Source organism: Gadus macrocephalus, chromosome 8, assembly GCF_031168955.1.
Source record: "Gadus macrocephalus chromosome 8, ASM3116895v1".
Lineage (NCBI taxonomy): Eukaryota > Metazoa > Chordata > Actinopteri > Gadiformes > Gadidae > Gadus > Gadus macrocephalus.
Window position 1 is genome coordinate 16,998,517 of NC_082389.1, and position 14,886 is coordinate 17,013,402.

Below are 14,886 nucleotides of genomic sequence, written 5' to 3' on the forward strand. Positions count from 1 at the left end.
AAACCCTACTCCTCACCTACAAAGCTCTCCACAACCTAGCCCCCAGTTATCTCTGCGACCTCCTCCAAGAATACACTCCCTCCCGCTCCCTCCGCTCAACCTCTGCTGGACTACTATGTATCCCCACATCACGACTCACTTCAATGGGTGCCCGGTCATTCAGCTGTTCAGCACCCAGGCTCTGGAACTCCCTCCCCCCACACATAAAACAGTCAGACACCATTACAACCTTCAAGTCACAACTCAAAACTCACCTGTTCATACTCGCACACAACGTCTAACTGATCACTGTTTTGATTGTTTTTTAGTTTTGTCCTGTTTTTGTTTTATTTATTTCTTATTGCTTATGTTTATTTATTTATTTATCTTTTTCCACAATGTCTTGTTTTTTTTAAAAAATTGTATGATGACTATATGCTCTGTAAGGTGACCTTGGGTGTTTTGAAAGGCGCCTCTAAATTAAATGTATTATTATTATTATTATTATCTGTTTCAAAGTATTATTTTGAAGTCATGGACAATTTATATAGGGTATTTAGGGTAAAGCTTAATTCAAGGTATTGTTTAGAAGATCCTGTTGAAAAGTTCAAACCATTTACTACAAATATAATAAAAATCAGAGGCTAATTTAAAAACGTAATCTCTCTGCCATATATAGGCAGCCAGTATTTGTAGTCCTGCAAGTTGCATCGTAGCATTGTTGGATCTGAAGGACAAGAGAAGCCAAAAGACAATGGCCGGGATTGGGGGCAGACCTCAACAAATGGGTTATATAATGCTTGAAATACCATCATATTGTGTTAAGATAAATGTCTGCTGTATTGGAATGCATTGTCGCAGTTGTGCTTTGGTGTCTCTCATATCATTTCTTTGATTTCTAGTTTTCCTGGGATGCAGTGGCCCACGACCTACCTCAGTCCACTCCAATAAATGGATTTTCCACATCATTGTGCACGTAAAATGTTAATGGTCTTCAAATATTATAGTTATGATCAAGTGCAAATTATGATCCATAACACTGACATCGGACAAACACCCCATTCAGCTAATTGGAAAGGAACTAATTATAAAGCTGTCCACTCAAGAATCAATGCATGTGTGTGATGATTGATTACCTGACTGAAGTGGCCACAGGACAGGGGATGACAATACAACATTTGTCAAAATGTTACGACCATGTAATAGAAGGCTTTGTTGTGGAACATTTAACCTTTGACCTGGTTGTGTAAGCATACATACATTTGAACAAATGTTTTGTTTTAATATTTGAATATATATATTTTTTGTACAAATAGGTACATAGATATGCCTTCCCAGGCCGCCACAGGCCTGGGTCTTTAAGAGCTGCATGCTGCTAGACAGCCGAGGTTCCCAGACTCCTGGTGTTACATCGCTGTCAGCCAAACTAGTGGAACCTGACCAGCCATGTATTGTCGTTTCTTTTAGATCAATTATATTTGTACTTCACAGATGCAATCACTCCTTCTCTATTATCTGGACTAACCCTTAAAAGGTGCTGTAGGTACGATTTAAGGGCAATGGGACTATATGAGGGTAATTTGATAGAAAAGCCATAGCCATAAGAAGTGTAAATATACGTTGCTATCTCGATCGATTCCAATATAGGAATAAATTGTACAATTCATAGGACATTTGACATAGACAATCTCTCTATGCAATACAGAAATAAAGATTTAAAGGGCTTTATTGACATGTGAGGCTTTCATTTACACGGCCAAAGTAAAAAAAAAAAAGCAACTCTCTCCCTTACTTTCAACCATAACCATAAACAAAAATAATGATTAAATATTATTATTTGGGTAAATAAGGATTACAATTTACGATAAGGGTAGGCTACATGTAAAACCATTAATGAACATTAGTTAATAAAGTATCAATGATTTTGTTGGTGTTTACTAATGGCGGTACGGGTTATGTTGTTATGAGGGCCGGGGTCGCCCTCTTCCGGCGGACTATAGCGCTGCCTGGTGGCGTCGTCGCACACTGCTGTTTCAGCGGCTCCAGTGAGGCTGCGCAGCGGCTGGAGAAGGCTGAGGTTCCTGGAGCCGGGGAAAAACATGATACCATCATCAAACACATGCATTCCAGATGGGTGCGGAGTGGATTCATTACTTATTATGTCCAAAGTATACTTATTTTTCTCGCTCATAAAAACTGGGTCACCCGTAAAATAGGCCAAAACAAAGCCACCTCTCACAGGTCTTAACATTTTGAGGCATGCCATATATAACATGCAAAATTAGCTTCAGAAGTGACAGATGCATCACCAAATGATTGTATCAGTTGAATGCCATAAAGTGAACTCAACAGAACAAGGAAAGGAGTATGTGAAAGAGTTAACTTGAATCGATGCAGGTCTACATTATCACGTGATTATCGTTTAAATCAAGGTCAGAACACAACCTTGAAGAAAGCTCGTCCTTCAGACTTTGTAGCTTGCGTTCCTCCCTTTCATTGTAGGGCTAATGCATGATCACCTAGTACAACCTACAATTATAGAATGTCAAAATTAGATGATTCATTTGAAGGATAGGAAAGTTATTGTGGTGCTTGAATATGTTATTTTGTCCTTGACCCTGATTCAATGAGCATCTGTTATCAGGCCGTAAACCAACAGACCTAGCCAACAATAGGCCATTGGACATAAGCATCTGTCTTTGGCTAGTGACTTAAATCGCCCAAAAAAATAATAAATTGCATAACTGAATATTGTGTTGTTCTCAGCATGGAAAAGGAATACAGAGCCGAAAGGAAAAAGCTAACCGGCCATGTTTCAAACTTTTGAGCACTAAAGTAAGCCCAGCTTTGGCCTGTGAGTGGCACTAAAGATTTCAAATCGGCCCCCAAATTGATATGAGGGTGTCTTTCTTGCAGGTTTGAAAGGTTTGGTTTCAGGTCCTATACTGCCACCTGCTGCCAAACATTAACCTTGTAATGCGTAGTAGCGTAGGCCCAGTAGTTTAGGCAATCAGATATTTTATGATGATTGAATGTGGAAATGTTGAATATTATTCTGTGCAATGTTCATATGCACATGCATATGAACGCATGCATTCATATGTGTGATTCACTAATGTCCAACTCAGGTTGGTTTAATCCTCACACGGTCTGACGGTCACATCACACCTGGTGCAATTTCAGTATCAGTATAGCATGCATACGCAATAATGCAAAGCATCAGTGTTTTGTGATATTTTTGTTTCAAGATCTGGGGTATCCTGTAGGCAGGCTTTGTATTAAAATACACACAAATTACTGTGAGGTCACAATGCGCTCAATGATAGGTTCGGGAAGCTGGACTCGTCATAATGTCTCGTGTCAATCAAGTACCTGCTCAAGTTCTAAAGTTTTCATTCGCCCTTCGACGCCAAGTAGAGGTAAGTCATGAACTATAGCTCTAAGTAATAAGTAGTCCCATTTGATGTCAATGCTATTATAAATCCGTCCATGGCACATTATTACATGTCAATTATATATTTATCGAAGTGTAGAAGATAAATCGAACACATTTTGCTCGATTGAAATAAGGTTAAGCCGTGCTCGGGGCGTCGTGGACGTCGGGCCCGCCACGGCCTCTCTCACCTCGCTCTCCAAACACCAAAGGGCCCTTGCCCCCTCTTCGAAAATTTTAATGTCATTTTAGAAAGTCATCTAACTAGTCGATAACGCTAACAATTATGTATGTTATCGCAAATGGTTTTTCACGGTGAAAACACCGATCGATTAAGCGGTAATCGTCGTAACCTTCTGTCACCATATCCGTAAAGCCGAAAACCATAACCGTAATACCGCATGAATATAGGCCTACAGATCGGTACATTTGTGGAACGTTCTTGCTGCATGTATTCACGCCGTCGCACTTAATGAGGGTGATATCTGAAGCAATGCTGCTGCACGAGGTGTTTTAACGACTGCATTAGCTCACTCTCTTACTAGTTAGTGGCTACTGACGTTTATGTATAAATTATGTTAGTAGGCTACATGGTTCGGTGTGCGCTGTACACACTCGTGGTTGGTTCAACTTTTCAGCGTTGAACCGTGATTTTTACCGAATTATTCAGTGTCTTTATCGACTTCCAATGCAAGTAATGTTGTTGTAAACTTAATGAGACACCGTGATAGGAGCGTACAACTCATGCCGTTTTATTCTCTTTTCACAATTTTTTCTCACACGCTTAATTTCTTGTACCAGAATGCAAAATTGCATGAGTATGCTTCAGACCCAAGCAGTGGTCCAATCTATGTATGTGCTAAAGACTCCATTAATTAAATAATAAATTGAATATGTTTCATTACAGAGACTCATAGAGAGATTATCGAACAGCGACGATGGACAGGAAGACATTGTTTTCTTTGTGGGCTCAACTGACCCCTGCTTCCATCATGATGGCGGACAGGGAGTCCGACACCGAGGTGACCAGGCTCGTCCCCGCCCCCCCTACTGAGGCCAAGCCCCCGGGCCTTAACCCCCGCTACCCTCGTGGGGCTAGGCTGCCCTGGTTGGCTGCCCCAGCTGGTGGCAGCAACGAGAGGATCGTCCTCGGCCCCCCTACTGAGGCCAAGCCCCCGGGCCTTAACCCCCGCTACCCTCGTGGGTCTAGGCTGCCCCGGTTGGCTGTGGCTGAGGAGGCTGACGGCCAGGAAGCCTGGATCACGGCGGCCCCCGACACCGTGTCCCTCTGTGCACGGGCTCTGGGTGCCGCCTCGAGCCAGGAGACTTCCCCGGGCCGAACCCCCCCAGGTGAAGAAGTCGTATACTTTAGTGTATTGCAAATATAATTGAAGCATACAAAAGTTATGACAAGTATACTTTTACTTTTTGTGCTTAATTAAAAGTATGTTTAACGTATGTACTTTTCCAAAGTGTACTTCAAAATAAATGTCATTAAGTTCCACTTTAATGTACTGGAAAAAAAGTATTCTAATTCTGAAATACTTAAAGTGGTATTGCATTGTACTTATAAAAAGTGTACTTTATTGTAAGTGTATTGTAAGTTGTACGTATGTGTACTTAGAAAAAGTATACTAAATAGCAAAGTAGAAGTGTATTTTAGTATTCTTGCAGAAAGTTAATCTCAAATTGTATTAGAGTGCCTTAGAAAAATTGCAAATAGGTGGTCATTTAGTGTACTTATGTAAGTACACTTATTTTCAAGTCCTGTGTACTACACTATTAAAATGTTTTATTAAAGTGTACTTAATTTCCCCTCATTAGAAGTGACTGACCCTGACCACCCTCGTGGGGCTAGGCTGCCCCGGTTGGCTGCCCCAGCCGCTGGAGCCAACGACAGGATCGTCCTCCGCCCTACTGAGGCCAAGCCCCCACATAGACCCCCAGGTGAACAAGTAGTACACTTTATTGTAGTACAAATATAATTGAAGTATACAAAAGTTATTCCAAGTATATTCGTTGCTTTAAAGTATGCTTAACGTGTACTTTTAAACAGTGTCCTTCACAGTGGATCTGCGGGACGCCCCGCTGAGCTCCGCCTCCTCGTCCCGGAACGCCGCTGCCTCCGCCCGCCGCCGGGCGCTCAGAGGCGCCGAGGCGGACCTCTCTGGGACCGAGCGCTCCCAGTCCGCCAACGGCCAGAGGTCCCAGGCCCCAGGCAGGATCGTCCTCCGCCCCCCTACTGAGGCCAAGCCCCCGGGCCTTAACCCCCGCTACCCTCGTGGGTCTAGGCTGCCCCGGTTGGCTGCCCCAGCCGCTGGCGCCAACGAGAGGGTCGTCCTCCGCCCCCCTACTGAGGCCAAGCCCCCGGGCCTTAACCCCCGCTACCCTCGTGGGTCTAGGCTGCCCCGGTTGGCTGCCCCAGCTGGTGGCAGCAACGAGAGGGTCGTCCTCCGCCCCCCTACTGAGGCCAAGCCCCCGGGCCTTAACCCCCGCTACCCTCGTGGGTCTAGGCTGCCCCGGTTGGCTGCCCCAGCCGCTGGCGCCAACGAGAGGGTCGTCCTCCGCCCCCCTACTGAGGCCAAGCCCCCGGGCCTTAACCCCCGCTACCCTCGTGGGTCTAGGCTGCCCCGGTTGGCTGTGGCTGAGGAGGCTGACGGCCAGGAAGCCTGGATCCCGGCGGCCCACTCCGACACCGTGTCCCCCCGTGCACGGGCTCTGGGTGCCGCCTCGAGCCAGGAGACTTCCCCGGGCCGAACCCCCCCAGGTGAAGAAGTTGTATACTTTAGTGTATTGCAAATATAATTGAAGCATACAAAAGTTATTACAAGTGAACTTTTACTTTTTGTCCTTAAATTAAAGTATGTTTAACGTGTGTACTTTTCAAAATTGTACTTCGCAATAAATGTCATTAAGTTCCACTTTAATGTACTGAAAAAAAAAGTACATAAATTCTGAAATACTTAAAGTGGTATTGCATTGTACTTAAAAAAAGTGTACTTTATTGTAAGTGTATTGTAAATTGTACATATGTGTACTTAGAAAAAGTATACTAAAATAGCAAAGTAGAAGTGTATTTTAGTATACTTGCAGAAAGTTAATCTCAAATTGTATTAGAGTGCCTTAGGAAAATTGCAAATACGTGGTCATTGTGTACTTGTGTAAAGTACACTTATTTTCAAGTCCTGTGTACTACACTATTAAAATGTTTTATTAAAGTGTACTTAAATTTCCCCTCATTAGAAGTGGCTGACCCTGACCACCCTCGTGGGGCTAGGCTGCCCCGGTTGGCTGCCCCAGCCGCTGGCGCAGACGACAGGATCGTCCTCCGCCCTACTGAGGCCAAGCCCCCACATAGACCCCCAGGTGAACAAGTAGTACACTTTATTGTAGTACAAATATAATTGAAGTATACAAAAGTTATTCCAAGTATATTTGTTGCTTTAAAGTATGCTTAACGTGTACTTTTAAACAGTGTCCTTCACAGTGGATCTGCGGGACGCCCTGCTGAGCTCCGCCTCCTCGTCCCGGAACGCCGCTGCCTCTGCCCGCCGCCGGGCGCTCAGAGGCGCCGAGGCGGACCTCTCTGGGACGGAGCGCTCCCAGTCCGCCAACAGCCAGAGGTCCCAGGCCCCAGGCAGGGTCGTCCTCCGCCCCCCTACTGAGGCCAAGCCCCCGGGCCTTAACCCCCGCTACCCTCGTGGGTCTAGGCTGCCCCGGTTGGCTGTGGCTGAGGAGGCTGACGGCCAGGAAGCCTGGATCCCGGCGGTCCACTCCGACACCGTGTCCCCCCGTGCACGGGCTCTGGGTGCCGCCTCGAGCCAGGAGACTTCCCCGGGCCGAACCCCCCCAGGTGAAGAAGTCGTATACTTTAGTGTATTGCAAGTGTACTTTATTGTAAGTGTATTGTAAATTGTACGTATGTGTACTTAGAAAAAGTACACGAGTAGAAGTGTATTTTAGTATACTTGCAGACAGTTAATCTCAAATTGTATCAGAGTGCCTTAGAAAAATTGCAAATAGGTGGTCATTTGCCGCTTTTCCACCGCACATGTAGCTCGACTCGACACGACACGACTCGACACGGTAGCAGCGCGGGTCCTTTTCCACCGCAAATAGTACCTCCGGGACGTGGGCGGGGTCGGCTGCGCGAAAGGGCCGTGACCTATTTTTGTACGCGACGCAAACAACACCTACGTAACCCACACATGGACAGAACCCACATAACAACAATGGAGAACATCGATGCGATGGTATTCGTGTTCGTATTATTAGCTGGCATGTTGAAGAAGTGGAATATGTTGGCTGCGGCGCTGCTATGGCTGTTACCAGCATGGTTGCCATGTCGCTCTCGTGACTTCGTCACACTCTGGCCAATCAGTGGCCGGCCGTCTGCCGACGTCACCTTTTAGCATCGGCTCAGCCGCTTGGAACCTAGAGCGAGGCGGTACTAGAAAAAGCAGCCACTTCAGGTACCAGATACCATGTTTTCGCGGTGGAAACGCAAAAAAGGCGAGCTGAGTCGAGTCGAGTCGAGTCGTGTCGAGCTGGTACCATGCAGTGGAAAAGCGGCAATTGTGTACTTGTGTAAAGTACACTTATTTTCAAGTCCTGTGTAAAACACTATTAAAATGTTTTATTAAAGTGTACTTAATTTCCCCTCATTAGAAGTGGCTGACCCTGACCACCCTCGTGGGGCTAGGCTGCCCCGGTTGGCTGCCCCAGCCGCTGGCGCCAACAAGAGGATCGTCCTCCGCCCTACTGAGGCCAAGCCCCCACATAGACCCCCAGGTGAACAAGTACAAATATAATTGAAGCATTGAAAAAGTTATTCCAAGTATATTTGTTGCTTTAAAGTATGCTTAACGTGTACTTTTAAACAGTGTCCTTCACAGTGGATCTGCGGGACGCCCCGCTGAGCTCCGCCCCCTCGTCCTGGAACGCCGCTGCCTCCGCCCGCCGCCGGGCGCTCGGAGGCGCCGAGGCGGACCTCTCTGGGACGGAGCGCTCCCAGTTCGCCAACGGCCAGAGGTCCCAGGCCCCAGGCAGCCCGCCGGCCTCTGACGTTCCTGAAGGCGTGGCGGGCAGAGGTAAGTGCGCGTTCAGCCCGTTTCCCCCTGTGCAGGAGCGTCTGAGGAACGGCAGGATCCCCCGGGAGAAGCTCCGGGGCCCGCCCCCCCACCAGGCAGGGGAAGAGGCCGGGCCCTCTGGGAAGAGGCAGAAGAACGGGGGCCGCTGTTTCCCCGACCAGAGGCTGACCGCTGAGCCCGAGCTGGAGGAGAAGCTGTTGGATAGCAGAGGTAAGAATGGCATCTCTTACACAAATAAATCAATCCAAAGTAACTCTTCTTTTTTATAGGATTGAGCCTGCATACCATAAAACTTTAATTATTAGCCCGGGCTTTTATTTGTTTCAATCCCTGAACTCAAGCGGCTTGTGTTTGGGACAGGCGTCCATATGGAACAGGCATTTTAATTCCTTTGGATTTTCCTTTTGGTGAACTGATGCCATCTATTGGCGAAAGTTGGTAATGCTCTAAAATACGTCTGTGATGTTGTCACGCGACCCTGGCAAGGCGCCGGCGTCTAATTGAGACCGGCATTTATGTTTCAAACGTGTGTGTGTGCAGATGGCCCGGCCCAGGGCTCCCTCAGCGGCCCCCAGCGAGACCCACCCGGGCCCCACCCCTTCCCCAAACCTGAGCTGGCCATGACACAGAGCCTCACTCTCATCAGCTCAGAGAACTGGTGAGACACACACACACCACACACACTCAGAATTTCCCCCCCCCCACACACACACACACACAGAATTAGTCGAGGCAATCCGAACTTGTGTTTCATCTGACTGACCTGCTGTGGTTCTGAACGCAGGCAGGAGAAGATGGAAGGGCTCACGGTGCTGCGCAGTCTGGCCCAGAACCACGTGGACACGCTGCTCCCCAGGCTCCGCGACGTCTGCCTCGCCCTCGTTCAAGAGGTAGCTCCCCCTCTCTGGGCCTGCTCTCTGGTGCTCTCTCTCTCTCTACCGCGTAACATGGAGACCAGCGTCTGTCACTGTGGGTGGGCGTGTGAGTGGGCGGGCGGCTGGGTGTGGACAGTCCGTCACTGTCTGCAAGTGTAAAACTAACTCAATCCTGTCTACAGCTTAGTCTATAGACCTCGCTGTGTGTAAAACCATCCCCATCAATTCTACACCATAGAACGAGTGGTTGATTCGACATGAACAATGTTAGCAAAACACATCCTTGAATGAAGCGAGGAGTGTGAAACGGACTATAATGTAACGCCTTCATTCATATAGCGCTTTCCAAGACACTCAAAGGACCTTTACAGAGTGAGAGTGGTGTCTACCACGTGTGTGTCTGGTTCTCAGGTGAAGAACCTGCGTTCGGGCGTGTCCCGCGTAGCCGTGTGCACGCTCGGCGTCCTGTACCGCCACCTGGAGCGGGCCATGGACAAGGAGGTGGAGACCACGGCCAGGGCGCTGCTGCACAAGGCGGCCGAGAGCAACGCCTTCATCCGGGAGGAAGTGGACGCGGCGCTGGGCCACATGGTGCGGCACTGCACGCCGGCACGCTGCATCAACGCCTTCCTGGACGGGGGTTTGAGGTCAGGGGGCTGCACGCACACGCACAACGCAGACACAAACACACTGTATTCAGGGTGTCCGCGGAGGTCTTAAAAGTCTTAAAAAGTCTTAAATTCATTTTTCTAAATTTAAGGCCTTAAAAAGTCTTAAATTCGTCTAAAATGTCATATGCTGGTCTTAAATTTATAACTCGGAGGTCTTAAATTTGTCGGGGCAGGGTAATTACATTTTTATTTTTCTCGCGGGACTTTTCGGGAAGAAGATGTACGAGGGGCTACTTTCTTGCTAGCTGCATATATAAACGGATGTCTGCGCGCTTGCTAGCTAGTCTGCAACAATGGGTAAATGCAAGTTCAACGTCAGTTGGCTGGAAGACGTCCGTTTCCGAGGTTGGCTAGCGTCTGTTGCCAACCCAGAACAGGCCAAATGCATTCCGTGCAAAAGTAGCCTACATTCAAGCTCGGCACCATGGGGATTAAGGCTGTCGTCAGCCATATGCAGAGCCAAAAACATAAAACCTCTGCCGGGAACCACACACAGACCCCAGCCATTTCTACGTTTTGCATCTCTGCCCCGGCGCCACCGCCGCAGACGGTCCGCGCTGCTAGCACTGACCTGAGGGTAGCATTTGGTGCGACACCAACACTGAAAGCGGAGGTGTTGTGGATTCTAAACACAGTGGTCAAGCACCAGTCATACAACTCGAATGAGGGGATAGGAGATCTCTTCGGTTTGATGTTCCCTGACTCTCAAATCGCGAGCACCTTTACTGCTGGAAGGGACAAAACGGCGTATATAACTCGCTTCGGACCAGCGCCTTTCATCCGAAACGAGCGAATCTGCAGCGTCAACAAGGCTGATTTTGTTTTGATATTTGAGACGTTGAACCACGCCACTAAAAGCAAGCAACTTGACGTGCACGTCCGATATTGGGTCGGAGATCGAGTGCATTCCCGGTACTTGGGCTCGCAATTCATGGGGCCCCACATATATGGGGGTAAAAGGGATGATGATACATAATATTTTGTAGACAATATGCAGAATCTTTTCACTTACGAATTAACACGGTTGGCTATTTTTGCCAGCACGCCACCCTAGCCATATTATGGGCAACCGTGTTCCCCTTGGCTGTGATTTGAACTTTGAATTCCTCGTAGGAGTTCATAATAATACATTGCTCGCCTTGGATGAAATACAACGCTCTTGCGCGATTTATTTTGCATAAGGGTGATTCAAATGACGCGAGAAACGCCCCTTTTATGTGAACGCGCATTGAACCTAAAGCGGAAAACCTGGTTCAACTAATTGAATCTAAAGTGAGCGTCGTGGTACCATTTAACTGTGATTGCGAGTTGCGGCTCTGTCGAGCCAGGTTTTCCCAAGAAAGCCTGGGTATGTTCAACGAGGTTCGTGGTATACCCCCCAGGTCTTACTGAAGGCATTTATTTAATGGTGAAAATATTATTAATAAGTGGCGTAAATATCGACGGTGCAACCGGTGCAGCTGCCCGGGGGCCCAGACGCTGTCTCCCCCCTCTCAACAACTTACAACTTGGGTGCACCATAAATACGTGCTGGTGCACCCAAATTAAAAATTTAGGCGCACCAGTGCACCCAAGGAAAGAGTTAGTCCGGAGCCCTGGAGTATCACTTTATGTTCAATAAACAGACAGAAAGTAAAATTGAATGAGTCTCATTGAGTGACACACATGCTATGCTTGGGTTGTAATACAGCGGGATCCCCCCCGCCATCGCGGGTTTAAGGTCTTAAATTTCATTCAAGGTGGTATTAAAAAGGTCTTAAAAAGTCTTCAATTTGACTTGCTGAAACCTGCAGATACCCTGGTATTGCGCCTTGTTATGTTTTCTAGTATATCTACCACAGTAACGGTATTGCAAGATCAAATCTGTGATTTATATAAAGTACAAAGAATCAGCGGCAGATGCAAACGCACAACAGAAAAAATTCCAGAGGTCTAGCCGATGTTTCCTTATCTCCATCCGTTGTGTACTTCGGTGGTTTGTGTCTCTTTGTGTGCGTCCTTCATGTTGAGCCTGTGTGCGTCTGCAGCCACCTGAGCGCGGCGGTGAGGAAGTGCGCCGCCCAGCACCTGGCCGACCTGCTGGAGAGGGTGGGCGTGGCCCGCCTGCTGTCCGGAGGGAAGGACGTGACGGACAGAATCCTCCCGGCCGTGGTCAAGCTGGCCCTGGACTCCTCCCCGGAACCCAGGCACGTAGAGCCCCCGGTGGCTTCCTGTGTTGGCTGAAGGCTTTGGCGTGTGTCCAACGGCTCGGTGACGTGCCGGTCTCCCTCCTCCCCCTTCAGGTCCTTTGGCCGCCGGATGTTGCTGTTCCTGTCCTCCCACCGGGACTTTGATAGCCTCCTGGAGAAGAACATCCCCACCAAGGACCTTTCCGCCGCCCGCAAGGCGGTCAGTGGACTCAAGGCAAAGGTATGGAAGGCCCCGCCCTCTCGCCCCACCCTACCGCTTGGTGACGGGCCTGGTGAACGTTGTTGTTGTTGTGTTTGTTGTGTCAGGGTCAGGGTCAGGGTCTGGGTGAGACGCCCCAGACCCCAGCCTCGCTTCCCGGCAGTGGCACCGCCAGGGCCTCGACGCTCCAAAGGAAGCTCCCCAAACCGACCATAGCCCCCAGCCCCACCACCACCACCACCGCCACCCCGACCAACACCGCCACCACCACCCCCAGGTGAGACTCCTCCCAGACACATGACAGCCACCTTGGAAATATGTTGGTGAAAGTAAAAGCCTTACTTATGCTATGAGGTCAGCTCCTCTCTCTGGGTCGTGTTCCAGAACACACACGATGGCTTTTGTTTGCAATGTCTCTCCTATATTAATTATGCATTTGTTTGTTTTCTCAACTTGAAGCAAACTTTAAGAATATCTTTTATCTTATTTCCAAGATCATATGTAGTAAGTATGTATGCAGTTTCATGACATTATATTTTGTGGTACCCTCCAGGGAGCCCAACAGCAAGTACAGCTCCAAACCTCAGGGGCCCATCATGGAAGACAAGCCTGAGTACATCAGGCAGCTCACCGCTCTGCTGGAGTCCAAGGACTTCAGGGAGCGCATCAAAGGCCTCGACCAGCTGGTGGCCGACTGCCAGCACAACCCCAGCATGGTCATCCGCAGCCTGTTCCCGGTCCGTAAAACCCTCCCACTGCTCGTAAACGCCCACTACCTCACACTCGCCCTTATCCCCTCTCCTGGTTGGACTCCCTCCTGTCCCCTTTTTGTTCACCTGTTCCCCGTTTCTCCCCGCTCCCCCAGGTGTTTGACCTCTTCAGAGACCGCCTGCTGGAGTCCAACCGTAAGGTGAACCTGTACGCCCTGGAGGCCCTGCAGGGGATGGTGCGCCTGCTGAAGGACAACCTGTCCGGGGTGCTCAACCACCTGGTGCCCGCCATCGTGGACAACCACCTCAACTCCAAGAACCACGCTGTGTACTCGGCCGCCACAGGGGCGCTCTGCGAGCTGGTCCTGAACCTCGGTGAGGGCCCGGTGGGGAGCTGTCCAGAACACGGTCCGGTCTGACCACGGCGTTGTCCTTGTTACTCATGTGTTCTTCCCTTGCCCGTCTCCAGACAACAGCCTCCTCCTGGAGCCGTTCTGCTTCAAGGCACGGGTTCTTAGCGGCCAAGCAAAGGTGGACCTGATCGAGAAGGTTGCAGGTTTGTTAATGGCAAAAATGTTTGTTTGTTTTGTTCTTTGCAATGATCCGCACCAAACATACGTATACCATTGTGTGGCCAATCAAGAGGCATCTGATCCGCTCTGCTCTGCCGCCTCCTCTCCTCTGTCTCCTCCTGTCTCCCATTATTTTGTCTCTTCCTTGGTTTCCTCCTCCTTCTCTTCCTGTCTCCTCCCCTCCCCTTTCCCTCCGTCTCCTCCTCCCCCCCCCCCAGAGCTGGTGATGGAGCTGTACCCCCGCCGGCCCCAGCTGGTGGAGCAGAAGGCGCTGCCCCTGCTGTGGGGCCTGCTGGGCCCGTCCAGCGGCAGCGTGCACCGGGCGACCACCAGCCTGTGCCGAGCCCTCCACCATCAGATGGGGCCCGGCCTGCGGCAGAGCGCCGCCTCCCAGCCCCCGAGCGTCGGCAGGGACCTCAACCAGCTGCTGAGAACCATGTCCTGAATAAAAAATGACCTAAGGACGGGAACGAGAAGACTCACTGCTCTCTTTGCACTTTTACAGGTAGCTTGTGTTGCACTTTAACAGGTACAATTTTCCATTACAATTAGGGCATTTTATCCAAAGCGACTTACATCGGATAATACACACATTGACACACCGACGGCAGAGTCAACCATGCAAGGTGACAGCCAGCTCGTCGGGAGCAGTTAGGGTTAAGTGTCTTGCTCCGGGACACGTCAACAATCAGCTAGGAGGAGCTGGGGATCGAACTAGCAACCTATTACAATACAACTGCTCTACCTCCTGAGCTAAGCCAATCCGAACAGGTAGCCTCTCAAAGCCTGGGGCCTCATTGATCAACCGTACTTACTCACAGATCTGTGCGTAAGGAGGGCGTAGGATCATTGCCACGCAAAGTAGGGAATTTACCAAAATGTACGAACAGAATCTAGTGGTAGAATAGCGATGTTACAAGTGTCGACGTCTGCATTAAGCAATCGACATCCACATATGTCCCATGTTTACTTTAATTAGAAAACATTCAATTACTCCTTTGTCTAATTTTAAACAGACAAATTACCTAATTGGTGTCAAACCTTATAAAAGACAGCTATGAGAAATGTTTGAAATCTAGTGCAATGGCTTATCTTGCGTTATTGGAAGACTTGGCAAACCATGCGCTCCGCAGGGAGCACGTTGTCAAATATTGTACTGATCTGCTTG

General features: G+C 49.0%; 1 protein-coding gene across 1 annotated transcript; it reads left to right on the forward strand.

The window, feature by feature from the left end:
- Nucleotides 1–8,891: 8,891 nt before the first annotated feature.
- LOC132463140 (TOG array regulator of axonemal microtubules protein 1-like) lies at nucleotides 8,892–14,443 on the forward strand. Its single transcript, XM_060059085.1, has 10 exons — nucleotides 8,892–9,160; nucleotides 9,287–9,392; nucleotides 9,789–10,024; nucleotides 11,977–12,234; nucleotides 12,331–12,457; nucleotides 12,544–12,713; nucleotides 12,990–13,173; nucleotides 13,302–13,521; nucleotides 13,616–13,702; nucleotides 13,937–14,443. Exons 1-10 carry the CDS (start codon nucleotides 9,018–9,020, stop codon nucleotides 14,161–14,163), a joined length of 1,758 nt encoding a protein of 585 aa, XP_059915068.1. The 5' UTR covers nucleotides 8,892–9,017; the 3' UTR covers nucleotides 14,164–14,443.
- The last annotated feature ends 443 nt before the right edge of the window (nucleotides 14,444–14,886 follow it).

Coding starts and splice junctions, on each gene's coding strand:
- LOC132463140 (XM_060059085.1), top strand. CDS start 9,018: ATGTTTCAAACGTGTGTGTGTGCAGATGGCCCGGCCCAGGGCTCCCTC. Junction 12,458..12,543: donor TCAGTGGACTCAAGGCAAAG/GTATGGAAGGCC, acceptor TTGTTGTGTCAG/GGTCAGGGTCAGGGTCTGGG. Junction 12,714..12,989: donor ACCGCCACCACCACCCCCAG/GTGAGACTCCTC, acceptor GGTACCCTCCAG/GGAGCCCAACAGCAAGTACA.